This window comes from Pseudophryne corroboree, chromosome 8 (assembly GCF_028390025.1).
Source record: "Pseudophryne corroboree isolate aPseCor3 chromosome 8, aPseCor3.hap2, whole genome shotgun sequence".
Classification (NCBI taxonomy): Eukaryota; Metazoa; Chordata; class Amphibia; order Anura; family Myobatrachidae; genus Pseudophryne; species Pseudophryne corroboree.
The window spans coordinates 339,146,064-339,172,463 of NC_086451.1; the positions used below are offsets into that span (position 1 = coordinate 339,146,064).

At 46.8% G+C, this 26,400-nt stretch overlaps 1 protein-coding gene across 1 annotated transcript in view; it reads right to left on the reverse strand.

The window, feature by feature from the left end:
* LOC134949074 (transmembrane 9 superfamily member 2-like) overlaps window positions 1–26,400 on the reverse strand; it is a 200,838-nt gene that overhangs the window by 131,023 nt on the left and 43,415 nt on the right. Inside the window, exons 3-4 of the mRNA XM_063937428.1 lie at window positions 10,001–10,094; window positions 1,765–1,886 (exon numbers count right to left, since the gene is read on the reverse strand). Of these exons, the coding sequence (XP_063793498.1) occupies window positions 1,765–1,886; window positions 10,001–10,094 (216 nt within the window). The remainder of the gene's footprint in view (window positions 1–1,764; window positions 1,887–10,000; window positions 10,095–26,400) is intronic.

Sequence of the window (26,400 nt, forward strand, 5' to 3'; positions counted from 1 at the left end):
GTCGACCCTCCATACCACACCCGTTATTACAGTCTCACTTCTACACTATACCAACTGCCCATAGTATCATTAGACTGGTGCAACCAGGAAAAATCTAAAGGATACACTCCCTTATCAAAATGTTCAACCAAAACTAAAGCTGGGTATACACTACGCAATATTTTAAACAATATCGCTCATTATCACCCTGATGAGCGATATCATTTGTAATATCGCCCAGTGTGTACGCACAATCTCATTAACGATGCGCATTCCCGCGAGTCATTAACAAGGTACTCTGTATATGCAGGTCAATTCTGACCATGTCGTTAATGATGTATGTACAGCACGGAGGTACTATGATATCACTGAACGATATTGTTAGCGATATCGTTCAGTGTGTACGCCCTACCTCGTTCAGCCTGGAGTTCAAGGGGAAACACTAAAGATACTGCTCATGAAGCCTATCATCTAGTGTGTACCCAGCTTTAAAGTACACTGACAAGTTTTATACAGTTTGGGGTAGTGAGGCACTTTTAATCCAACAGGTCACAGACCAGACAACTAGTAACTGCTCTGATATCAGACGGAGCTGGTTATAGGTGAGTGACCTAGGTTTGTAGACAAGGTGATGCAAATTGGTTTGTACGTTTATTCTGTCATTTTTACAACAAAACATACTTTGCTATTAACAAGAAAAACCATACGTAGGCAAAGAACGTCTCATCTATAGGAGCATGGAGCCATAGAAATATAATAATAGGACTGTGAAAGGAGTACACTTTAGGTACAATTCCCCTTTCAGTCATCTTCAAGGAGTAGTCCCACTCTGAAACTGCTAATCCTTGCTTATCACGCAATACAGTAGTAAATCCCCCTGATGTGGTGTCAACAGATGCAGAACCCTTTTCTCAGAGTCCCTTCTATGTCGCACATTTGATGGAAGCTCGTGCATAGGAACCTATTCAGCATGGGTCGCTACAGAGATATGATGGCATCTCGCAGAATGTGTGCTAAGTGCGCATGCACGGGGCCCACACTGCATGTGCAAGGGAGATGCTATCGCATATCACTAATACGAACGCCTCTGCCCGATTGACAGGCAGTGGCGTGATTGACAGGCAGTTGCCGTAATGCGGCGTTGCGGGAGGCACCATTTTCAAGGTGGCTGCTGCGATGGAAAACATTGCCGCCCTGCGTCTGCCTTCGCAGGCAAGGGGCACCCCTAATTCAGCGATTCGATTGTGCATCGCTGCCGGGCATTTGCATGCTGGGTGGCCCCCAGCATGCGATCGCAAGCAACTACAGTTTTACTAGATTAACAAAACTGCAACTGATGCTGAATAAAGGTCCATAGTACAGCATGTGGTACATGGTACAGCATATGGCTCAAGAATTCCTTTGTCGGTGTTAATTACTCAGTAGTATACTCTTCAAACAGAGTACTTGGGAGAGATTTACTAAAACTAGATTTTCATCTATTTAAAAAGCAATGGAAAAAAAGTAAATAAAATTAAGAAAAATATCAATGAAAATGTATGTAGTATTTCCAGGGCCAAAACACAAATTAATATTTAAAAAAATGAATATAAAAAATAAAATAAAAAATAAAATAAAAAATCACCTGTTAGCAAATGTGTTTCAGCTACTGAAACAAACATCGACTGGGATCGATTTTAAATTGATCAAAATCGACAATTCGTAAAATTCCCTGCTGCTGTGTGTGAGCTCTCAAGCACAAGAAGACAAAAAACTTTTTTATTTTTTTTTTATATTTCTACTCACCAGTGATGCTGATAATTGAGTTGTATTCCTTTTTTAATGAAATCAAGAGGTTTGGTATCCGATGCTGGGTCATAAGTCTTTTTGCACACTGCTTGACAGGTAAGATTCTCATTAAATTTAAACTGCAAATAAAAAAAAATATAAAAAAAAACACATTACAATTGGGAAATGTGAAATCTGACCTGTAATGCTTCACAGCACAGTCAAGGACATATCTTTGCACATTATAAGAAAATAAGAAGTCAAGCATTTGAAAGTCTTACTTGTTTCCTTTTAATAAAAAAAAAAAAAAAAAAAAGGGTTAAAGCAAAAAATATTCTGAGACAATGAAAGACTTTTTTCAAAACATATTTTGCGTAGGGTCTGACTGATATTAGGAGCAGCAGAAAATAGGATTTTAATAACCTACTGGTAAATCCTTTTCTCATAGTCCATAGAGGATACTGGGAATCCAATTAGTACCATGGGGTATAGACGGGTTCACTTGGAGCCATGGGCACTATAGAAATTGATTACATGTGCTGGCTACTCCCTCTATGCCCCTCCTACCAGACTCAGTCTAGGAAACTGTGCCCGAGGAGAGACAGACATACTTTGAGAGAAGGATATAGAAAAAGAAAAGTGGTGAGAATACGAACCAGCACAACCAGAACAAGATGAAAGCCATGCTAACCAACCTTGCAAACCGGGACAGCAACAGCTGAACCAAACTACCCTACTTAAAGTAACAGAGGTGGAAGAACGAAGCACTGGGCAGATGGCCAGTATCCCCCCTACGGACTACGAGAAAAGGATTTACCGGTAGGTAATTAAAATCCTATTTTCTCTTACGTCTTAGGGGATACTGGGAATCCAATTAATACCATGGGGAAGTACCAAAACTCCCAAACTGGGTGGGAGAGTGCTAAGGTTCCTGCAGAACTGATTGACCAAACTGGAGGTCCTCAGAGGCCAAAGTATCGAACTTGTAAAACTTAGCAAACGAGCTCGACCCCGATCAAGTAGCTGCTCAGCAGAGCTGTAAAGCCGAAACACCCGGGGCAGCTGCCCAAGAGGAACCCATTTACCTAGTAGAGTGGGCCTGTACAGATTTAGGAATCTGCAAGCCTGCCGTGGAATAAGCATGCTGGATAGTGAGCCTGATCCAGCGAGCAATTGACTGCTTTGAAGCAGGACACCCAATCTTGTTGGTATCATATAAAACGAACAGCGAGTCCGATTTCCTGTGACGAGCTGTTCTCTTTACATAGACCTTCAAAGCCATCACAACATCCAAAGACTTAGAAGTAGCAGAGGCATCCGTAACAACCGGAACCACAATAGGTTGGCTGATGTGAAACGTGAACACCACCTTAGGAAGAAATTGCTGACAAGTCCTGAGTTCAGCTCTGTCCTCATGGAAAATCAAATAGGGACTCTTGTAAGACAAAGCCCCCAGCTCCGACACACATCTTGCTGAAGCCAAGGCCAATAGTGTGAATGTCTTCCACGTAAGGTACTTTATGTCTACCTCCTGTAATGGTTCAAACCAATCCGATTGAAAAAACTGCAGAACAGAATTGAGATCCCAAGGTGCCGTAGGAGGCACAAAGGGAGGTTGCAAGTGCAGAACACCTTTCAAGAACGTCTGGACCTCAGGGAGAGAAGCCAATTGTTTCTGAAAGAAAATAGAGAAGGCCAAACTCTGAACTTTAATTGAGCCTAGGCCCACCGTCACTCCTGACTGCAGAAAAAGCAGGAAACGTCCCAGATGAAATTCCACCGCAGAATATGGTCTGCTCTTACACCAAGAGACATATTTCTTCCAGATACGATGGTAATGTTTAGACGTTACCCCATTTCTGGCTTGGATCAGAATCGGGATGACATTGTCAGGAATCCCTCTCCTGGCTAGAATCAGCCGTTCAACTTCGTAGCCATGGTAAGTCTTGATAGACGAATGGGCCCTGTTGCAGAAGATCCTCTCGAAGAGGCAGAGGCCACGGATCTTCGATCAGCATCTCGAGAAGATCCGCATACCAGGCCCTTCATGGCCAGTCCGGAGCAATGAGGATTGCTTGAACCTTTTCCCTTTTTATTTTTTTCTTAGAATTCTTGGGATCAGAGGAATGGGAGGACTCAAGTACACCAGCTGGTAGACCCACGGAGTTGTCAGGGCGTTTACCGCTACTGCCTGTGGGTCCCTCAACCTGGAACAATACCGCTTGTGCTTCTTGTTGAGTTGAGAGGCCATCATGTCAATTTGTGGATACCCACACAGACGTGTTAACCACCAGAACACCTCCGGGTCGAGGCCCCATTCCCCCGGGTGCAGGTTGTGTAAGTCTGCTTCCCAGTTGTCTACTCCGGAATGAAAATCGCCAACAACGCCACTGCGTGCCTTTCCGCCCAGAGAAGAATTCTTGACACCTCTGACATTGCAGCTCTGCTTTACATTCCGCCCTGTCGGTATATGTACATTACCGCCGTCACATTGTCCGACTGGACCTGAATGGCCTGATCCTGAAGAAGAGATGAGGTCTGCAGAAGGGCGTTGTAGATAGCCCTGAGTTCCAGTATGATTATCGGAAGAACGACTTCCTGACTTGACCATCTTCCCTGAGACTGTACCCCCCGGGTGACTGCGCCTCAACCTCTTAGGCTTGCGTCTGTGGTTAGCAGAATCCAATTCCGAATCCCGAACCTCCGACCCTCGACTAGGTGAGAAGTTTGCAGCCACCACAGGAGGGAGATCCTGGCTTTTGGTGACAGACGAATCCTCTGGTGCATGTGAAGATGCGATCTGGACCATTTGACCAACAGATCCAGCTGGAAGGGCCTCCCATGAAACCTTCCGTACTGAATTGCTTTGTAAGAAGCCACCATTTTCCCAAGAAGGCGTATGCAGAGATGTACTGAGATCTGGGTTGGCATTAAGACGGCCCGAACCATCAACTGGATTACCATTGCCTTTTCCAAGGGAAGGAACACCTTATGAGACTCTGAGTCCAATATCATTCCCAGGAAATGAAGTCTCTGTGTTTGTTCTAGGTGAGATTTTGGTAGGTTCAGAATCCACCAATGATCCAGGAGTAGTTTGGTTGAGAAAACAATATTCTCCAACAACTGCTCCCTGGACGGTGCCTTTATCAGAACATCATCCAGGTACGGAATTATGTTCGCTCCTTGTTTGCGGAGTAGTATCATCATCTCTCATCACTTTGGTGAACAACCTCGGTGCTGTAGAGAGACCAAATGGCAGGGTCTGGAACTGGTAGTGACAGTCCTGTAGTGCGAACCGTAGATAAGCCTGATGAGGCGTCCAGATCAGAATATGAAGGTACGCATCCTTGATATCCAGACACTAGGAATTCCCCCTCTTCCAGACCCGAGATCACCGCTCTCAGAGACTCCATCTTGAATTTGAACACGTGTAAGTACGGGTTCAATGACTTGAAGTTCAGAATCGGTCTTACCGAACCATCCGGTTTCGGTACTACAAACCAGCTGGAATAGTAACCCTTGTTGTGTAGTTAAGGTGGAACTGGAACAATGACCTGGGTCTGTACCAGTTTTTGAATTAATTCTTGTAAGGTAATCCTTGCTTCCTGTGAAACTAGTAAGCCTGATTTGAAGAATCTGTGAGGTGGGAGCTCCTGGAACTCCAGTCTGTAGCCCTGGGCTATAAGGTCTATGACCCAGGGATCCTGGCACGATCTTGTCCAGATGTGACTGAAGAATTTTAGCCAGGCTCCCACCTACCTGTCTTCCAGGCATCGCGGTCCACCGTCATGCGGAAGGTTTTGAGAATGCAGAGCCCGAGTTCTGTTCCTGTGAACCAGCAGTCGGTTTGCGTGGTTTACCTCTAGCGGCGGTAGAAGAACCGCTGGCCTTGCCAATAAACTTGGCAGTCCGAAAGGACTGTAAATTGGGTCCTGAGTAGGCCTTCCTAGCTGGCGGAGCTGCAGAAGATAGGTATGTGGCCTTACCTGCAGTAGCCCGGACGATCCATTTGTCGAGTTCATCTCCAAATAAAGCCTCACCTCTGAAAGGCAGGCCTTCCAGGCCTTTCATGGAGTCAGCATCAGCAGTCCACTGACGTAGCCACAATCCCCTGCGTGCCGACACTTCCATAGCTATAGTGCGTGCATTAAGCAAATCTCTCTCTTTTATGGCTTCCACCATAAATTTCGCATAGTCCTGTATATGTTGCAGGAGTAAAACAATTTTCTCTTGAGGTAAGGTGTCTAACCCCTCAATTAAATTACCCGACCATTTAGCAATGGCTTGTGAAATCCACCCTATAGTGGATCTCTGGGCCACCCCAGCAGCTGTATACAAAGATTTAAGTGTAGTCTCAATCTTGCGATCAGCAGCGTCTTTTAGGGAGGCTGCAACAGGGACAGGTAATACAATTTTACGTGAGAGCCTGTAGACTGACGCATCCACTATCAGTGGATTTTCCCATTTTTCCCTATCCTCAGGAGGAAGAGGAAAAGATAACAATCGCCTAGAAATTTGAAATTTCTTATCTGGATTAACCCCCGTTCTTCAAACAGGGTATTTAGTTCCTTGGACACTGGAAAAGTAGCGGAGGATTTTTTCTTTATATTACAGTAAGATTCCTCGCTCTCCAATGTTACCTTATCGGGGATACTTAGTACTTCTCTGATAGCATCTATCAGAGCCTCTACACTCTGCGACAGAGTACCATCCCCTACCTCTATGTCCACCTCACCTTTCTCCATTTCTGATACTTCATTATCAGAGTTAGAATGCAGGACATGGGCCAAAGTACATTTTTGCAGACAAATGGTAGAGGACTGAGACGCTGGTCTGGGTACTGAGCCTTTTTTCATAAACTCAGCCATAGACTGTCTTAAGTATTGAGTCTCCTTCTCATTACAAGATAATTTAGTAGAAATAGTGGAAATCATTCCTCTAATGGAGTCCAGCCATGCTGGTTCTGCCCCACTAGCCTGGGAAGGGATACTACACTGAGTACACACTAGTGAACCCCCTGGAGAAGAGTAACACTGTGCCTTACACGAAATACACTTTGCCTGACATACTGCAGTAGTGACAGCACACACACAGGGAAAGGTTAACAGCACAATTCCCTCCCGAGAGACACAGAGAGAGTATGGAATCAGCACACGGTGCCCTTATCACAAATGCCAAGCTTAGCCGGGTCGCAGTACTTAGATTAGGGACTTAATACACTAGTAAAATCGCTCCCCCCTGCAATGACCCCCTGGTACCGCTGAGGTAAACTGGGGGCTCTCCGGAGGAGCTGCGCGTCACTGTCAGTCAGCGTCTGTGTCAGCTGCAGTAGGGAAAATGGCGCATGTCAGCTGCTGGATCCACTCATAGTGAAGACCTGCCCCTTCAATGGCGCGCGGTCTTCCCGCTCTTCTTTATATTGGCATAGTGTCTAAGTGCATAAAATGGAGACATTCCCCTTTTATGGCTGTATTGCCAGTCTGGGTACTGTATATACTACACTGTACTTTGTCAGCAAATTAATTCCGCCCCACATAGAAGCCGTGCGTCTCCGTACCCTCATGCAGCCATAAAGGCCGGCGACCAGCTAACCGGGACACCGGCTTAGTACTCAGCACTCTTCATTCTTCTGGCTCTGTTAGGGGTAGCGGTGTGCTGTGGGAATGTACGCTCGCCGTGGTGGGGCTTGCAAATAATTCCCTCAGGAGCTAGCATCCTGTCAGCGGGGAACAGGACCATTAACCCCTAGAGGTCTAGGTTGAGTGAGGAAATGAACGTAAAAGGGAGTCAGTGCTCATAAAGGGACGGGAGATCTGTGATGTGATGGTAATGGCAGTAGGTTAAGAGAAATCGTGTCTAAAATTACGGGTGACCAGCAGTCGGGAATCTCATCCACCAGAATACCGACAGGGGGGGAAGCGAGCGCAACGAAGCCCCTTGCAGACTTGCTGCACTCACCACAGGTTCGGTTGCCACTCTATGGGTGTCGTGGACACCCACAAGTGGGAAAAGTCCTGGGCCCCCCGCCGGCATTTTGGCGGCCGGAATCCCGGTGTCTGTGTGCCGACCGCCAGGATCCTGACTGCCGGGATCATAACTACAACCCAATCAAAACCTGTACCAGCCCCATGCTAGGTGCAGATTTTCCAGCAGACTTTGGTCTCCAACGTCAATGATTATGTGCCTGAGTACACAATCACTGTGACAAGCCTGCAGCACTCCCATAACATGCCCATAAGAGGGACCACAGTCAATGCCCAATACATTCAAGACATTTCTGAGACTGCGCTTCTCATATGCAACTATTGCGCGCAGACTCTGAATGCTTGTGTAGTAGACTAAAAGCCCAAAAACAAACCACTGCATGCAATTCAGAATCGCTGTATGTTATATTATTATTGATATTAAGAAATGCACGTTGTATTTTCAAGTTGCAATATGATACTATCTCTGTGTGATGATACATGAAAATTCAGACCCAAGTCTAAGTACAGAATTCATTTATGTTTCATATCCACCTTATGCGCATAGCCTGAAGGTCATTTAATACAATATTTTTAATAACTGTGTATTAAACAATGTTTGTGTACATTGAGCCATCAGAAAAATGTTTCACTATCTCACTCTCACTCAAAAAATTCCGTATTTCGGAATATTTGGATATAGGATACTCAACCTGTATTTCATCACTAGGCTGGTCACCAACATCTATATGTTACATTACATAACAGCCGACTTTAATAATCTCAGTCTGGATTACGTGCCCTAAACTCGCGGTGGTGACCTAGGGGAAGGCTAGAATATAATGAGGAGGTGTGATAGTGTAACCATGTTTCTTTCAGTTATATAAGAGGAAGAGGTCATGGAAGCGTGCATTGTACAAATAAAGGGTCTTGAAAAAAGTGTGTATATAGCATTTCTTATGTAATTTCCTTTTAACACCTTGCACTACTTTCTGCGAGCTTGTGTATAGAATACTAGGAGGCCTACCCGTGGGTGGTCTTCAGTTTGCCAGCTGTCGGGGTCTCGGCGCACAGTATACCGGCGCCGGAATCCCGACAGCCAGCATACAGACACCGTTTCTCCCTCTTGGGGGGTCCACGACCCCTCTGGAGAATAGATAGCGTGGCGAGCGTAGCGCGCCACAGTGCCCGCAGCGTGGCGAGCGCGAGCCCGCAATGGGCTCATTTGCACTCGCCATGCTGTCGGTATGCCGGCGCCGATATGCTGTGTGCCGGGAACCCGACAGCCAGCATACCATACTACACCCCCTACCAGTCGTTGCAGAGTGATTATTAATTTTCAATGTTGCTGAGTAATTATTATTTTTTTAAATCAGTGATACATTTTCTTTACCATTTTTTTTAGTTCACTCATCTGTCATAATATCTTCTGCAGTTTTAATATATTTTTATTTTCTTATTGTTTACCAATTCCTTCATTCTGCAAATTACCTAGTTGTAAACCACATTACATGTCTTATTACCGTCATCACTTATGAGGCTGTAAAGATCACATGGACACGCTCAACACATAAGGAGCCTGGCTTGCACAGTGCCAGTCAGACAGCAGCTATATTGCAGCTTCTGGCTGACTGCTCATGTTCCTGACAGGAGGCGGAGCCTGTCAGGACCCCGAGCAGCCAATCAGAAACCGATGGCCACCGCTTGCCCGAGTCAGCGGCACTTCGTTAGGAAGAAGCAGGAAATGGCCAAACAATATTAGTTCCCTCAGCACACTGCACCCCAAGACACTGTCTGGCACCCCCTTGCTCCCCCCTTCCTGGCACGCTCCTTTGCACACTGGGTTGTTGCACTTGAATAAAATGAAGTTTCCTAAATGACTGGGGGTGCCCCATTATTATGAATACCTTTGACCATGTGCGCCTCTGCACACCCCTTCCCCCCATTACCCATGTGTAGCAATGACCCACCGCTATGTGGCATGACAACATAAACGATTCGATGCGTGGATGATTGTGTTAGCAAGAGGATTCATAGCCTATGTTACTCGGAGGATCTAAAGAAACATTTTAGTGAAAAGCCAATCAAAATCTGTTCAGTAGTTTGAGTTTATCGCGAACATACATACAAAGATTATTTTATGAAAATTATAGATACATATACACACACTTAGTACTTCAATTGGAAGCTAATAGCCGTACGGCCGCAGTTTTCATTTCAAATATATTAAAAGAAAAATGGTAGGCATACAATTTTAAAGACAACTGGGTTAATAAGTTAACAGTATAAACCTTGTATGGCGATGATGCAATTCTTTCCCCAAACAGGACTTGTCCAAGATTTTCAGAAGGATGCTTTTCATTTAAATCCAAGCAGAAGTCAAAGCTACAGTAGAGAGAATTAATTAGTATTTACATTTTATTTGTAAACTCTAAACATTGATGCACTTGTCAGAACTCCAATCTGGCCAATAAGACATAGTGCTACATTTACTATGCACCCCTTTTCAAAGTTGTTATGTAATCAGTGGTTAAGGCCGCTGTATTTAAAGGTTCAATTGTATTTAATACAAAATCAAGCACGGTTTGCATTGAATATAGCTGCCCCTTTAAATCCAGAAGCCAAAACTGCAGAAGATGCGGTGACTGTATAGCAAATTTAACAGACTTCATTAAAATATTTATATAAAATAAACATTGGCACTACTACATGAAGACAAATTGACAAAAAAAAAAAACCCGGAAAAAGAAACAAAAACAGCAGCTTCTGATGAAAACTCGGGGAAAGAGGAGGGGGGGGGTGTAGGAAAGGATCTAATGCAGACACGTCCAACTACGGCCTACTGGCCAAATGTGGCCCACAACCTGCAGCGATCCGGCCCCCTGACCGGACCTCTGTTCGGGCATCAAAGTGGTCAGTACAGCATGCTGCACAGAGAGAAATGTGCTAAGGTTAACAGGTGATGGTTGCCATGTCAACAAGCACACCAGCTAGTGACGGGCATATCATGATTCAACTGAGAACAAGGCTGTGACATGGGAGGCACCTGGCAGCCATATCTCCAGCACATGGAGGAATGAAAGGAAAGGAATCCTCAGCAGTAGATTAAGAGCTAGACCAGTGGTAGCCAACCCTGGTCCTCGAGAGCTACCAACAGTTCACATTTTCCAGCTCACCTGGCAGGTGCTCATGTTCAGTTATTACTAACTGTCACATTTTAACACTTAACTCGTGATTCTGTGAGGAGACCTGGAAAACGTGCACTGTTGGTAGCTCTCGAGGACCAGGGTTGGGTACCCCTGAGCAAGTATGTCACCATCCAGGTGCTGTAGGTGGGCTGTGCATGCCATACATAATTACATTAGTCCCCACACATACTATATTCCTAATCATAAAGCCTGCTCAGCGATGTTATTACATCTACAGATGGGACATGTACTGTAGATGCAAAGAAGAAATGCTAAGTCAGGGGAAGTAAATGCTTGAAGATCATTCATTCATTTATTCACCAAACTAAAAAATACACCAAGACTGTGCTTCCATAAAAAGGAGATTTATGGTAGACTTACCATGGTTAAATTTCTTACTGCGAGGTTAGCTGGGTTCCACAGGGAATACATTGGGGTGTAGAGATAGATCTTGATCCAGAGGCACCAACAGGCTAATGCTTTAGACTGTCCCAGAATGCATGAAAGAATTCCTAATGAAGATTCCACTCTCCAGCATGCAAGTCCTGAAGACTGAAGGTAATCACCTAACCAGTTGAGGACTCCCGGAATGAACACTGCCGATATTGCCGGCAGAAGGCATTCCACCCAATGAAGGATTGTTGACACTTCCATCATTGCCATGCGGCTTCGAGTGTTGCCCTGATGGTTTATGTACGCCACCGTGATGGCGTGGTCTGACCGTACTTGAACAGGCCTGTTCTGTATCAGAGGCAGGGCGAGAGACAAAGTATTTAACACTGCCCGCAATTCCAGAATGTTTATTGGAAGGAGTGATTCCTCCATGGTCCACCGACACTGGAAAGAGTGTTGCTCCAACATCGCGCCCCCAACCCTTCAGACTGGTGTTCGAAGTCCGTAGGACCCAGTTGGGAGTCCGGAAGGGATGGCCCCTGCTCAATGAGGCAGGCTGTCCCACTTGGAAAGGATTAACCTCTGTAGAGGGCGGGAATGGAATTGAGCGTACTCTACCATGTCGAAAGCCGACACCATGAGGCCCAGTGCTTGCATCACCGAGTGTACAGACACTCTTGGGCGAAAAAGGAAGTATCTAATCCTGTCCTGAAGTTTCAGGATCTTCCCTGGAGGCAGATACAGCCGTTGACTGTGTAAGTCCGGTAGTGGCCCTAGGTGCACCAAGCTCCGAGCAGGAACCAGCGAGGACTTCTTCCAGTTGATGAGCCACCCGTGGGCTTGTAGGAAGTCTACAGTCAGTTGTAGATGACTGAGGAGGACATCGTGGGAGTTGGCCAGAATCAGCAAATCGTCCAGATACGGCAGGAACCTGACTCCCTGGCGACGAAGATGAGTCTTCATCACGGCCATAACCTTGGTGAAGCGATATGGCAATAGGCATATGCAGGTAAGCATCTTGTATAACCAGGGATACCATACAGTCTCCGGGTCCATGGCCAGTACAATTGAGCGCAGTGTTTCCATACGAAACTTGGACACTCTCACAAACTTGTCCAGTGATTTGAGGTTGGGAATAAGCCAGAAAGACTCATCAAGTTTCTGGACTAGAAACAGGGTCGAGTAGTATCCTCTGCCTCTCTGGGACAGAGGTACCGGCACTACCACTACTGTATCCAGGAGGGAACGCACAATCAGTAGAGCTTGCGGCTTTAACAGATCCGAAGGGATAACCGATGTACAGAACTGGTGAGGGGGAAGTCTCTGGGAAGAGACTGCTTACCCATGAGAAACAACTTCTCGCACCCATGCGTCTGAAGTGGTCATTAACCAGACCTGGATGAATCGTAGAAGTCTGTCCCCCCACCCTGGGATCCCCCAGGGGGAGGCCTGCCCCATCATGCAGCAGGCTTGTCATGAGAAGCAGGCTGACGAGCTGCCCAGGAACGTTAGACCTTGGGCTTAGTGGTTGTTGGGAGCACGAGACAACCTCGGGTATGCCTGACCTTCACTAAAAGTGGTACCTTTTGACTTCTGTGCAGAAGGAGTAGCATTTGGGAGAAAAGCAGTCATAGTAGCCGCTGATTCAGACCCCATTTTTAATTAGGTCTACCCCAAATAAGATGTCCCCAGTAAAAAGGGAAAACCTCCAAGGACTTTTGGCGTCCAGGTCCACCATCCACGACCTCAATCAGAGAATACCGCGAGCCAGGACAGACATATTCAATGCCTTGGTAGCCAACACACCCGCCTCAGGGGACACCTCCTGGTGAAGAAAAAGGTGGCGGTGGTATTGCGAGACAAGGAATGTCTGGCATTGTCAGATATATCCTCTGGCAGCTCATCCTCTAATGCCTGATCCAGTCATTAATCTATTTTGCAGCCCCAAGAGGACACAATCGTGGTGTATGTACAACACCCATAAGGGAGTAATAGACTTCAGGCATCCCTCCATACGTTTACCTGTCGGTTCCTACAGTGAGGGGGACAGTGGTGAGAGGCAGAGTGGACGACACCCAATGGGTGACACATGAGTTCACTAGCAGTGAATCACCTACTTGTTATATAACTCTGCAAGGGGAGGATATTGAGCTAATGCCCACTGTAGACCGGGGGAATGTCTTCCCTGGATTAGACCAGCAGGCTTGTCTGATTGTACACCTAATGGTCAGATTGTGGTAACAGAGTTTTGTTTTGTTTTTTTATAATACTTTATTGGACATCTGCATAATACATACATCATAACATGTAACAACGGATCACAATGACACAGAGGCCACATAGCAGCCCAAACATTCAACATGGCATAGAATGAAATAAACTGGAAATAAATGGTTCCGATTTAGGCATGGACTATAAACATCTCTCAACAATTTTTTATTTTCTAAAAAGGAGGTCGACCCAGGGTAAGTACTTCAAGAGTATACCACGTGGTGTGAGATATAGCTTGTCTAAGAGGGGCCTTAATGGCGTTGTCTAGCATCTGTATATAAGGGAGCCAAATTCCAAAGAACTTTTCTATTTTACTTTCTTTGTCAATTAGCATTTCCAGCCATTCCATATGAAATAAGTGTGATAGTCTTGGTAGTAATAAAGCCAAAGACAAAGAATCAGTAGCTATCCATTGTGACAGGATAGTTTTTTTTACCAGCCGCCGCTATTTTAGTTAGCAGCATGCGCTGGCCAAGTGACAGCTTGGGGGTATGAGATGTGCAATTTATGTCCCAGATAGCCCACTCTGGGGAGACCACCATGGTAATACGTAGTTTTTCCTTAATAAAGGTTTGTATTAGGCCCCAGAATTTACGGACTTCTGGACAGCTCCATAAGCAGTGGTAAATATCTGCATCAGGTATGCTGCACTTGAAGCATTTGGAATCAGAAGCTGTACCCATTTGGAATCGTAATTTCGGTGTAATGTAGGAGCAGTGTAGGATTTGATAGTTCATCTCTGCGTATGACGCTGATATGAGGGTTTTATTGATTCTATTAAATGCAGTAAGCATGGCAGAGGAAGTGATATTCGGGAAATCTGGCAACCATTTAGTCAATCCTGACTGGGTGGTCTCCCAATCAATGGTTTTTTTGAGAAATGCGTAAAGGAATGCTGTGGAGTGGTGTATTCTAGGCGTTGATTGTAGAATGGTATCAATACTATTGGACCTATCTTTCGCAGTCATTGTGGTCAGAGATTTGTTGAGGCAACTACGGATTTGAAAATATACAAATAGTGGAATTGTAATTTGTGGAAATCTCTCACAAAGACTTGCATACGTGTGTATCTGGTAAGCGTCTCGACATAGTAACTGATATGACAATCTGATTCCCTGGACTGATAGGGCTGCCAACGTGTTTTGCACAGAGATCCCTCATAAATCTGGGTTATGGCCTAGGGGGAGGAAAGTAGTGTTGTAGCTAGAAATACCCATCCTAGAACGTGCCTGTCTCCATGCCGTGCAGGTATAAGTTAGCAAGATGTTGTTTTTAATCTGGGGAGAAAAAGAAGACAGACGTGTATGTAGTAAGCTAGCAAGTGAAGTCTCGGGACAGAAAGCCTTCTCTAAGCCGATATTAGCGAAGGTCTCCGTCTCATGTAGCCAATCAACAGCGTAACGATAATTTGCTGCTAGCATGTAACTTCTAAGGCAAGGTAAATTGACACCTCCTAATGTTTGCGATTGGCACAACTTAAATAATAAGATTCTGGGTTTTTTGTGTGCCCAAATGAATTCACTAAAGGCCCTATTTAGAATTTTCAAGTCAATGTCAGATAGTAGTAAAGGTAACATTTGAATAGGGTATAATAGTCTCGGGAAGGTGATCATTTTGATCAGTTGGCATCTGCCCAGGTAGGAGAGGGGTAGATGTTTCCATGCCTGGAAGTCAGCTAGGGTACGTGTGATGACTCGCGAGAATTTACATTTATATAAATCGGCTGGGTCAATGGGTATTTGGAGTCCTAGATATGCGATTGTCTGGTTTGCCCAACGAAAGGGGAATGGACTATTCCAATCGTGAGTCGCACGAGGGTGCAGGGCCAAAGCCTCAGTTTTCGATTTGTTGACTTTGAACCCAGAGATTGACTCAAAGATTGTCAGTAGGGACAGTAAGCTGGGAAACGCAGTTTGAGGGTTTGAGAAATATAGTAATAAATCGTCGGCATAGGCCGTGACTTTAAGGTCATGATTACAGACTTTAATCCCACACCAGGTGGAATTTAAGTGACAATGTCTGATGAGCGGGACTAAAGCAAGGTCAAAAAGGAGTGGGGAGAGTGGGCATCCCTGTCTCGTGCCTTTGTGTAGCGTGAAAGTGTTGGTGTTCATTCCACTCACCGTGAGGAATGCAGCCGGGGAAGTATATATGGTGCGGAAGAACCTGACAAAACCAGCTCCAAATCTCTGCCAGTGAAGCACTCTCAGCAGATGAGACCATGACACTCGGTCGAATGCTTTATCAGCATCACAGCTCACCAGCAAAGATGACCCTCTCGGTGACTGGGCCGATACGGTCAGTGCATCTATCAATTGTCTAATGTTATGTACTGATGTTCTCCCCTTTACGAAACCAGTTTGGGATGGATGTAATATCGTGGGCAGCACTACCTGTAACCTGTTTGCCATAAGAGCAGTCAGGATTTTAAAATCCTGATTTAAAAGTGAGATCGGGCGATACGATTGGACTAGGGTGGGGTCTTTTCCAGGTTTCGGCAGTACTATTACACGGGCCTGATTAAAGATTGGAGGGGCAGCATTCCCAGATAAAATAGAGTTAAATAGGGTCAGGAGGTGGGGCGTGACATGGAGCAGCAACAATTTATAGTACTCTGCACTTAATCCATCCGGGCCTGGGGATTTACCATTAGCTAACTGCTTTATCACCGTCGATTGTTCTAGTTCAGTGACTGGTTCCATAAGGGAATCCCGGTCCTCCTCTGTCAGTGTAGGGGACCAGGACGAGCGAAGGAAGGCCATACCTCCAACGGGGTCATCTGGTGGGGCTGTGTACAACTCTTTGTAATAAGTTAGGAGGGAATCAGCAATAACCGTCGGGTCCGAGGATAAGTGAGGGCCGGTAAGAAGGGACAAAATGTGCGGGATAGGACGTTGGCTGCGAACCACATTTGCTAGGAGTTTTCCCGCTTTATTACCCCATTTAAAATATCTGTGTTTTTGAAAGTCCAAGGCATATTGGGCCCTTTCTGTGCAAAGAGTGTCATAGAGGTGTTTCGCGTCTGTGTAGATTCTGCGGTTATCGTCGGTCGGAGAGGACAGCAATTTCGCATATGAGTTAGTAAGTGCTAGGCCCAGATCACGAAACCGTTTATTGAGGTTTTTACGCTTATTCGCAACATATGCAATGATGTAACCCCGCACCACCGGCTTAGAAGCAGACCAGAAAAGATTTATATCATCCACATGTTGAGTATTGTCATTAACATAGTGTATGAAGTTGGTCTCTAAGTAGGTCTTAAACCCAGGGGATGTGTACAGGTAGGAAGGAAACTTCCAGTTAAAGGAGGTTGTTTTAGGAGAGCTTAACTCAAGGGTGAACCACGTAGGGGCGTGATCGGAGATGGCTATATTTTCTACCTTGGAGTCGCTCACCCGAGAGAGCAGCGCAACAGGGAGCAACCAATAATCTATCCTAGTGGATGTGGCGTGTGGATGTGAATAGAATGTATATTCGCGACCGACAGGGTGCTGGTGTCGCCAGGGGTACACCAAATTCAGTGAGGATGATAGAAACTGCAATGATGATAGTACGGAATAGTTCCGTCCACTAGATACATACGATCGGTTCAGGGTTGGATGAAGTGTGGAATTAAAATCACCCCCTATTATCAATCTACCCTCCGCCCATTCCTGAAGTCTGACGTAAACATCCGAAAAAAAAGCATTGTGTTCCGAATTTGGTGCATAGGGGGTCACTAAAGTGTAGAGCTCCCCTTCTAGTTGCAGTTTTATGAACAAGAACCGACCCTCATCATCAGCATGAGTATCCAATATGGAATATCTGAGAGACTTATGAAATATAATAACTACACCCCGTTTCTTAGAGGTAAATGAGGCAGACTAGTAATCGCGAAACCAACTGTCCCGCAGGACATTAGGGTCTCCCGATTTCCAGTGAGTCTCCTGTAAAATCGCTATATCTGGCCGTAGGAGTTTGAGATGTTGCAATATCTTTCTACGTTTATTCGGAGCATTCAAGCCTTCTACGTTCCAAGTGAGTAACTTTAAGCTTGTCTTAATCTCTGAAGAAGTAGCCATGTTAAACTGAAATCAACCAATTCCCGTCCTATCAGACACGTGAAACAGTAAGGAGATAATCTGTGTTGTTCTCCATATCCCAGCGAGTAGGGACACCCAGCTATCGATAAAAACAGTAAACCTATACCATGTGATCAACAATAGATGTTGTCGTAAACAATTTGTTGCAGATTGTCCCTTATCAAAAAAAAAATTTCGAACCCAAAACAGTGGTCTAGGTGACACACTGTAAACTAGTAACGTAACTCCAGCTAGACTGAGGAAGAGGGGGAAAAAGGGGGAGAGAGGAATAAGACGGGTAGAAAAGGGGAAAAAAAAGAAGGGTTGAAAGACCCAATAACAGCCAATGTCAAAAATATGCAGTGCAGTGACAATCATGGCATTAAAGTAACTTGCTATCAACCATACATTACCAAACATGGTATCAATGAGGAGGATGATATATATGCTGAGTTCATAAAAAGTCTCAATGTTAGTCCCTGTCTCTGGAGGCAGGTGAGGACGGACACTGCAGCGATTCTGCGAAAAAGTCTTAGCCGCTGAAGACGTGTCGAACAGGTACGTTTTCCCGTTATGTTGAGCGCGGAGCTTCGCTGGATAGAGCAGGGCAAAACGAATTCATTCCTCAAACAAGATCTTGCAGGCTGGGGAGAATTCCCTTCTCCTCATGGCCACATTGTACGAAAAGTCTTGGAACAGAAGTAGAAGTAGTTTATCGCCGTGATAGGCGAGGCCCTGCGCTTTGCGGTATGCCTCCATCACCTTTACTTTATCCGTATAATTAAGGAATTTAAATATGACTGGTCTGGGCCTGCGGCGATCTGCTTGAAAGTCAGGACCAATACAATGCGCTCTTTCAATCATTATGGATTCGCCATCCACTATACAGCCCAGCTCAGTCGGTAACCAAGTGGAGACCAGGGACAGCAACTCCCTGGGTTTGACAGACTCCGGTAAGCCAATCATACGGAGATTATTTCGACGATTACGATTTTCTAAGTCCTCAAGCTTCTCCTGCATCGCAGAAATGGCGGACGCTTGAGAGTCGACGACGGAGCGGGCAGCAGTTAGATCGTCTTCCAGGTTCGAGACCCGTTGTTCAGCCTCATCTAGCCGTGAGCCATGTTCCTTTAGCTGTGTCATCGTGGAGTCAATGGCATCCTTTAGTCCAGCAAGTTTCTTGTCTAACAGCGGTGAAAGTATATCAGAGATTACCTGCGCTCTGGCCACTGCGTCCATAGTGTATCTAGAAGGATCCGACACACCGTCCAAGACATCAGCGTTAGGCGAGGAGGGTGGAGAGCTAGCATAAGCTGAGGCCGAAGCCCTGGTATCTTTGGTTTTGCTGGTGCGGAGCCGCGACCGCCCCTTTGGGGCTTCGCCACATATTTATCCATGATAATGAAAAAGAAATGGTACATCACAGTAAGGAAGTAGGTGATAACAGGTATCCTGCCCTGAAGGGAGAAGTTGTTCAGTTGATTTATGAGTACGTAGCCACGGTAGATGGTACAGGGAATCGTCACAAAGTGCTCTCCGATAGTGCCAGCTCTCAGCCAAGCCTGTAAGACACGTGGGGATCCGCGGCCTCTTGTGTTAAAATCAGAGTAACGGACCAAGGGGTATAATTTACAAAGATTCGTGTTTTTGCAGTTTTGAAGGGTGTTTGAACTCGAATGGTATCGGGTGCATTTTACTGCAACTTTTTGAATCCTGATATGATCATTCACTAAGCTGCCGACTTTTCCCAATTCGTATTTTCCGATGTCGATGTGATTCGTAATGTTAGGCAGTGTTTTACGGGAGTGATGAGTAAAACACTGCCTGACAAAACACAAGTAATCCCGGCCGGATCTGTGAGATCCGTGCAGGGCTTCATTGTGTACCTTAAAAAGGTGTTTAAAGTCGTTAAAAATCAGAAAAAAATTGCGTGGGGTCCCCCCTCCTAAGCACAACCAGCCTCGGGCTCTTTGAGCCGGTCCTAGTAGACAAAATATGGGGGGGGGGGAAAGACAGGGGTTCCCCCATATTTCATCAACCAGCACCGGGCTCTGCGCCTGGTCCTGGTTCCAAAAATACGGGGGACAAAAAGCGTAGGGGTCCCCCGTATTTTTGAAACCAGCAACGGGCTCCACTAGCCAGGTACATAATGCCACAGCCGGGGGGACACTTTTATACTGGTCCCTGCGGCCCAGGCATTACATACCCAACTAGTCACCCCTGGCCAGGGTACCCTGGAGGAGTGGGAACCCCTTAAATCAAGGGGTCCCCCCCCTCCCGCCACCCAAGGGCCAGGGGTGAAGCCCGAGGCTGTCCCCCCCCATCCAAGGGCGGCGGATGGGGGGCTGATAGCCATGTGTAGAAAATGTGAATATTGTTTTTTTTGTCCTTTTTTGGGGGGATATTTTTTTAGTAGTAGTATTACAGGTACCAGCGGGACAGGTTTTCAACCGCATGCTGGTACTTGTGGTTCTCCAAGTACCAGCTTGCAGGGGAGGCTTGCTGGGACTTGTAGTACTACTACTAAAAACAATAGTCACATTTTTTACACATGGCTATCAGCCCCTCATCCGCCGCCCTTGGATGGGGGGAGGACCCCTTGATTTAAGGGGTTCCAGCTCCTCCAGGGTACCCCGGCCAGGGGTGACTAGTTGGGTATGTAATGCCAGGGCCGCAGGGACCAGTATAAAAGTGTCCCCCGGCTGTGGCATTATGTACCTGGCTAGTGGAGCCTGGTGCTGGTTTCAAAAATACGGGGTACCCCTACGCTTTTTGTCCCCCGTATTTTTGGAACCAGGACCAGGCGCAGAGCCCGGTGCTGGTTGATGAAATATGGAGGAACCCCGGTCATTTTTTTCTCCATATTTTGTCAACCAGGACCGGCTCAAAGAGCCCGAGGCTGGTTATGCTTAGGAGGGGGGACCCCACGCAATTTTTTTTTACTGTTTTTACACTAAACAGACCCTTTCCCATTGATAACCATGCACAGATCTCACTGATCCGTGCATAGTTATCCAAACTCGACTGGAAAAAGCAGGTCTATTTTTTTGCTGCTTTTTTTAACGAATCAAAAAAAAAAACAGACCCGCACTTGAGCACTCAGAGACTAACACCCAAATACGAATGAATAGTGAATGCCCGTATTGTATGAAATAACAGCCGCGTTTGACCGATGGTCTATTCATTCGTATTTCTGAACTTTGCCAATCAAACCATTACAAATAGACCAGACACTGCAGAATTTTCTGCTTAGTGAATTCCCGGATTGGGACTTAGAAAAAAAAATAAGAATTTACTCACCGGTAATTCTATTTCTCGTAGTCCGTAGTGGATGCTGGGAACTCCGTAAGGACCATGGGGAATAGACGGGCTCCGCAGGAGACTGGGCACTCTAAAGAAAAGATTAGGTACTATCTGGTGTGCACTGGCTCCTCCCTCTATGCCCCTCCTCCAGACCTCAGTTAGGGAAACTGTGCCCGGAAGAGCTGACATTACAAGGAAAGGATTTTTGGAATCCAGGGTAAGACTCATACCAGCCACACCAATTACACCGTACAACTTGTGATAACCTTACCCAGTTAACAGTATGTACAACAACTGAGCCTCACTCAACGGATGGCTCATAACAATAACCCTTATTTAAGCAATAACTATATACACGTATTGCAGAAAGTCCGCACTTGGGACGGGCGCCCAGCATCCACTACGGACTACGAGAAATAGAATTACCGGTGAGTAAATTCTTATTTTCTCTGACGTCCGAGTGGATGCTGGGAACTCCGTAAGGACCATGGGAATTATACCAAAGCTCCCAAACGGGCGGGAGAGTGCGGATGACTCTGCAGCACCGAATGAGCAAACACAAGGTCCTCCTCAGCCAGGGTATCAAACTTGTATAACTTTGCAAAGGTGTTTGAACCCGACCAAGCAGCCGCTCGGCAAAGCTGTAAAGCCGAGACCCCTCGGGCAGCCGCCCAAGAAGAGCCCACCTTCCTTGTGGAATGGGCTTTTACGGATTTTGGATGCGGCAATCCAGCCGCAGAATGAGCCAGCTGAATCGTGCTAGAGATCCAGCGAGAAATAGTTTGCTTTGTAGCAGGAGCACCCAGCTTGTTGGGTGCATGAGGGATAAACAGCGAGTCAGTCTTCCTGACTCCAGCCGTTCTGGAAACATATTTTCAAAGCCCTGACTACGTCCAGCAACTTGGAGTCCTCCAAGTCCCGAGTAGACGCAGGCACCACAATAGGTTGGTTCAAATGAAACGATGATACCACCTTTGGGAGAAATTGTGGACGAGTCCTTAATTCTGCCCTGTCCATATGGAAGATCAGATATGGGCTTTTACATGACAAAGCCGCCAATTCCGACACACGCCTAGCCGATGCTAAGGCCAACAGCATGACCACTTTCCACGTGAGATACTTTAGTTCCACGGTCTTAAGTGGCTCAAACCAGTGAAATTTCAGGAAATCCAACACAACGTTAAGATCCCAGGGTGCCACTGGTGGCACAAAAGGGGGCTGAATATGCAGCACTCCCTTAACAAACTTCTGAACCTCAGGCAGTGAAGCCAGTTCTTTTTGAAAGAAAATGGATAGGGCCGAAATCTGGTTCTTTATGGACCCCAATTTTAGGCCCATAGTCACCCCTGACTGTAGGAAGTGCAGGAATCGACACAGCTGGAATTCCTCTGTAGGGGCCGTCCTGGCCTCACATCAAGCAACATATTTTCGCCATATACGGTGATAATGCTTTGCTGTCACGTCCTTCCTAGCCTTTATCAGCGTAGGAATAACTTCATCCGGAATGCCTTTTTCCGCTAGGATCCGGCGTTCAACCGCTATGCCGTCAAACGCAGCCGCGGTAAGTCTTGGAACAGACAGGGCCCTTGTTGCAGCAGGTCCTGTCTGAGAGGCAGATGCCATGGGTCCTCGGTGCGCATTTCTTGCAGTTCCGGGTACCAAGTCCTTCTTGGCCAATCCGGAACAATGAGTATTGTTCTTATTCCTCTCTTTCTTACTATTCTCAGTACCTTGGGTATGAGAGGAAGAGGAGGAAACACCTATACCGACTGGTACACCCACGGTGTCACTAGGGCGTCCACAGCTATCGCCTGAGGGTCCCGTGACCTGGCGCAGTATCTTTTTAGCTTTTTGTTGAGGCGGGACGCCATCATGTCCACCTGTGGCAGTTCCCATCGCTTTGCAATCTGTGTGAAGACTTCTTGATGAAGTCCCCACTCTCCCGGGTGGAGGTCGTGTCTGCTGAGGAAGTCTGCTTCCCAGTTGTCCACTCCCGGAATGAACACTGCTGACAGTGCTTGCACGTGATTCTCCGCCCACCGAAGAATCTTTGTGGCTTCCGCCATTGCCATCCTGCTTCTTGTGCCGCCCTGGCGGTTTACATGGGCGACCGCCGTGATGTTGTCTGAATGAATCAGCACTGGCCGGTTTCGAAGCAGGGTCTCTGCTTGACTCAGGACTTTGTAAATGGCCCTTAGTTCCAATTTATTTATGTGTAGAGAAGTCTCCAGACTTGACCACAGCCCTTGGAAGTTTCTTCCCTGAGTGACTGCCCCCCATCCTCGGAGGCTTGCATCCGTGGTCACCAGGACCCAGTCCTGTATGCCAAACCTGCGGCCCTCGAGAAGGTGAGCACTCTGCAGCCACCACAAAAGAGACACCCTGGCCCTTGGGGACAGGGTGATCAGCCGATGCATCTGGAGATGCGATCCGGACCACTTGTCCAACAGATCCCACTGAAAGATCCTTGCATGGAACCTGCCGAAGGGAATGGCTTCGTATGAAGCCACCATCTTTCCCAGGACTCGCGTGCAGTGATGCACCGATACCGGTTTTGGTTTCAGGAGGTGCTAATTCCTGGGCCTTCTCCACCGGGAGAAACACATTCTTCTGTTCTGTGTCCAGAATAATGCCCAGGAAAAGCAGACGCGTCGTAGGAATCAGCTGCGACTTTGGAACATTCAGAATCCAGCCGTGCTGTTGCAACACTTCCTACGCTGATCAACAACTGCTCTCTGGACCTCGCCTTTATGAGGAGATCGTCCAAGTACGGGATAACTATAACTCCCTTCTTCCGAAGGAGTATCATCATTTCGGCCATTACCTTGGTAAATATCCTCGGTGCCGTGGACAGGCCAAACGGCAACGTCTGGAACTGGTAATGACAGTCCTGTACCACAAACCTGAGGTACTCCTGGTGAAGTGGGTAAATGGGGACATGCAAGTAAGCATCCTTGATGTCCAGCGACATCATAAAATACCCCTCTTCCAGGCTTGCAATAACCGCTCTGAGCGATTCCATTTTGAACTTGAATTTCTTTATATGTGTTCAAGGATTTTAAATTCAGAATGGGTCTCACCGAACCGTCCGGTTTCGGTACCACAAACATTGTGGAATAGTAACCCCTTCCCTGTTGAAGGAGGGGGACCCTGATAATCACTTGCTGGAGGTACAGCTTGTGAATTGCCGCCAGTACTACCTCCCTTTCCATGGGGGAAGCTGGCAAGGCTGATTTGAGGTAACGGCGGGGGGGAGTCGCTTCGAATTCCAGCTTGTATCCCTGAGATACAATTTGTACAGCCCAGAGATCCACCTGTGAGCGAACCCACTGGTTGCTGAAGTTTCGGAGACGCGCCCCCACCGCACCTGGCTCCGCCTGTGGAGCCCCAACGTCATGCGCTGGACTTAGTGGAAGCAGGGGAGGACTTTTGTTCCTGGGAACTGGCTGCATGGTGCAGCTTCTTACCTCTACCCCTGGCTCTGGCAAGAAAGGCAAGAGGGTCAGGGGCGCATCCTTTCTAAGAACGAAAGGACTGCATTTGATAATACGGTGCTTTCTTAGGCTGTGAGGAAACCTGAGGCAAGAAAGTCGACTTTCCAGCTGTCACTGTTTCCTCACCCTTATAAGGCAAAACCTCCATGTGTTTTTTAGACTCAGCATCTCCTGTCAATTGCCGAGTCCATAAGACCCTCCTGGCAGAAATGGACATAGCATTAATTCTAGAGCCCAGCAGGCAAATGTCCCTCTGAGCATCCCGCATATATAAGACAACGTCTTTTATATGGCCCAGGGTTAGCAAAACAGTATCTCTGTCGAGGGAATCTATGTCGTCTGACAGAGTATCTGTCCATGCTGCTACAGCACTACACATCCAGGCTGAAGCAATAGCAGGTCTCAGTAGAGTACCAGAGTGTATATACACTGACTTCAGGATAGCTTCCTGCTTTCTATCCGCAGGCTCCTTTAGGGCGGCCGTATCCTGAGACGGCAGGGCCACCTTTTTAGATAAGCGTGTCAGCGCCTTGTCCACTCTAGGGGATGTTTCCCAGCGTAACCTGTCCGTTGGCGGGAAAGGATACGCCATCAGTAACCTCTTAGAAATCACTAGTTTCTTATCAGGGGAACTCCACGCTTCTTCACATAATTCATTTAATTCATCAGATGGGGGAAAAAAGTCACTGGCTGCTTTTTCTCCCAAAACATATAAACCCTCTTGGTATTAACAGGGTTAATCTCAGAAATGTGTAATACATCTTTCATTGCAATAATCATGTATCGGATGGCCTTGGTCATTTTAGACTGTAAATGTGCCTCATCATCGTCGACACGAGTCGGACTCCGTGTCGACATCTGTGTCAACCATCTGAGATAGAGGGCGTTTATGAGCCCCTGACGGTTTCTGAGTCGCCTGGGCAGGCGCGGGCTGAGACCCCGGCTGTCCCAAGGCTGCAGCGTCATCAAACCTTTTATGTAAGGAGCTTACATTGTCATTTAAGACCTTCCACATATCCATCCAATCAGGTGTCGGCCCCGACGGGGGCGACACCACACTTATCTGTCCTTGCTCCGCCTCCACGTAACCCTCCTCATCAAACATGTCGACACAGCCGTACCGACACACACACAGGGAATGCTCAGACTGAGGACAGGACCCCACAAAGTCCTTTGGGGAGACAGAGAGAGAGTATTCCAGCACACACCACAGCGATATATAACACAGGGATTTTCACTTATAATAAGTGATTACCCAATAGCTGCCTTATATGTTTTATTTGCGCCTAAATTTATGTGCCCCCCCTCTCTTTTTTACCCTTCTTGTACCTGGATACTGCAGGGGAGAGCCTGGGGAGCTGCTTCCAGCGGAGCTGTGAAGAGAAAATGGCGCTGGTGTGCTGAGGAAGAAGGCCCCGCCCCCTCAGTGGCGGGCTTCTGTCCCGCTTTCTGTGTAAAAAAATGGCGGGGTTTTTTACATATATACAGTGCCAGACTGTATATATGTATTTTTATTGCCAAAAGGTACTTCAATTTCTGCCCAGGGCGCCCCCCCCCCCCCCCCCCCAGCGCCCTGCACCCTACAGTGACCGGAGTGTGTAAGTGTGCTGGGAGCAATGGCGCACAGCTGCGGTGCTGTGCGCTACCTTAAATGAAGACAGGAGTCTTCTGCCGCCGATTTCGTCGTCTTCCAGCTTCTGTTCTTCTGGCTCTGCGAGGGGGACGGCGGCGCGGCTCCGGGAACGGACGATCGAGGACAGGTGCCTGTGTTCGAACCCTCTGGAGCTAATGGTGTCCAGTAGCCTAAGAAGCACAAGCTACCTGCAAGCAGGTAGGTTTGCTTCTCTCCCCTTAGTCCCACGTAGCAGTGAGTCTGTTGCCAGCAGAAGCTCACTGAAAATAAAAAACCTAATAAATACTTTCTTTACTAGTAAGCTCAGGAGAGCCCACTAGGAGCACCCAGCTCTGGCCGGGCACAGAT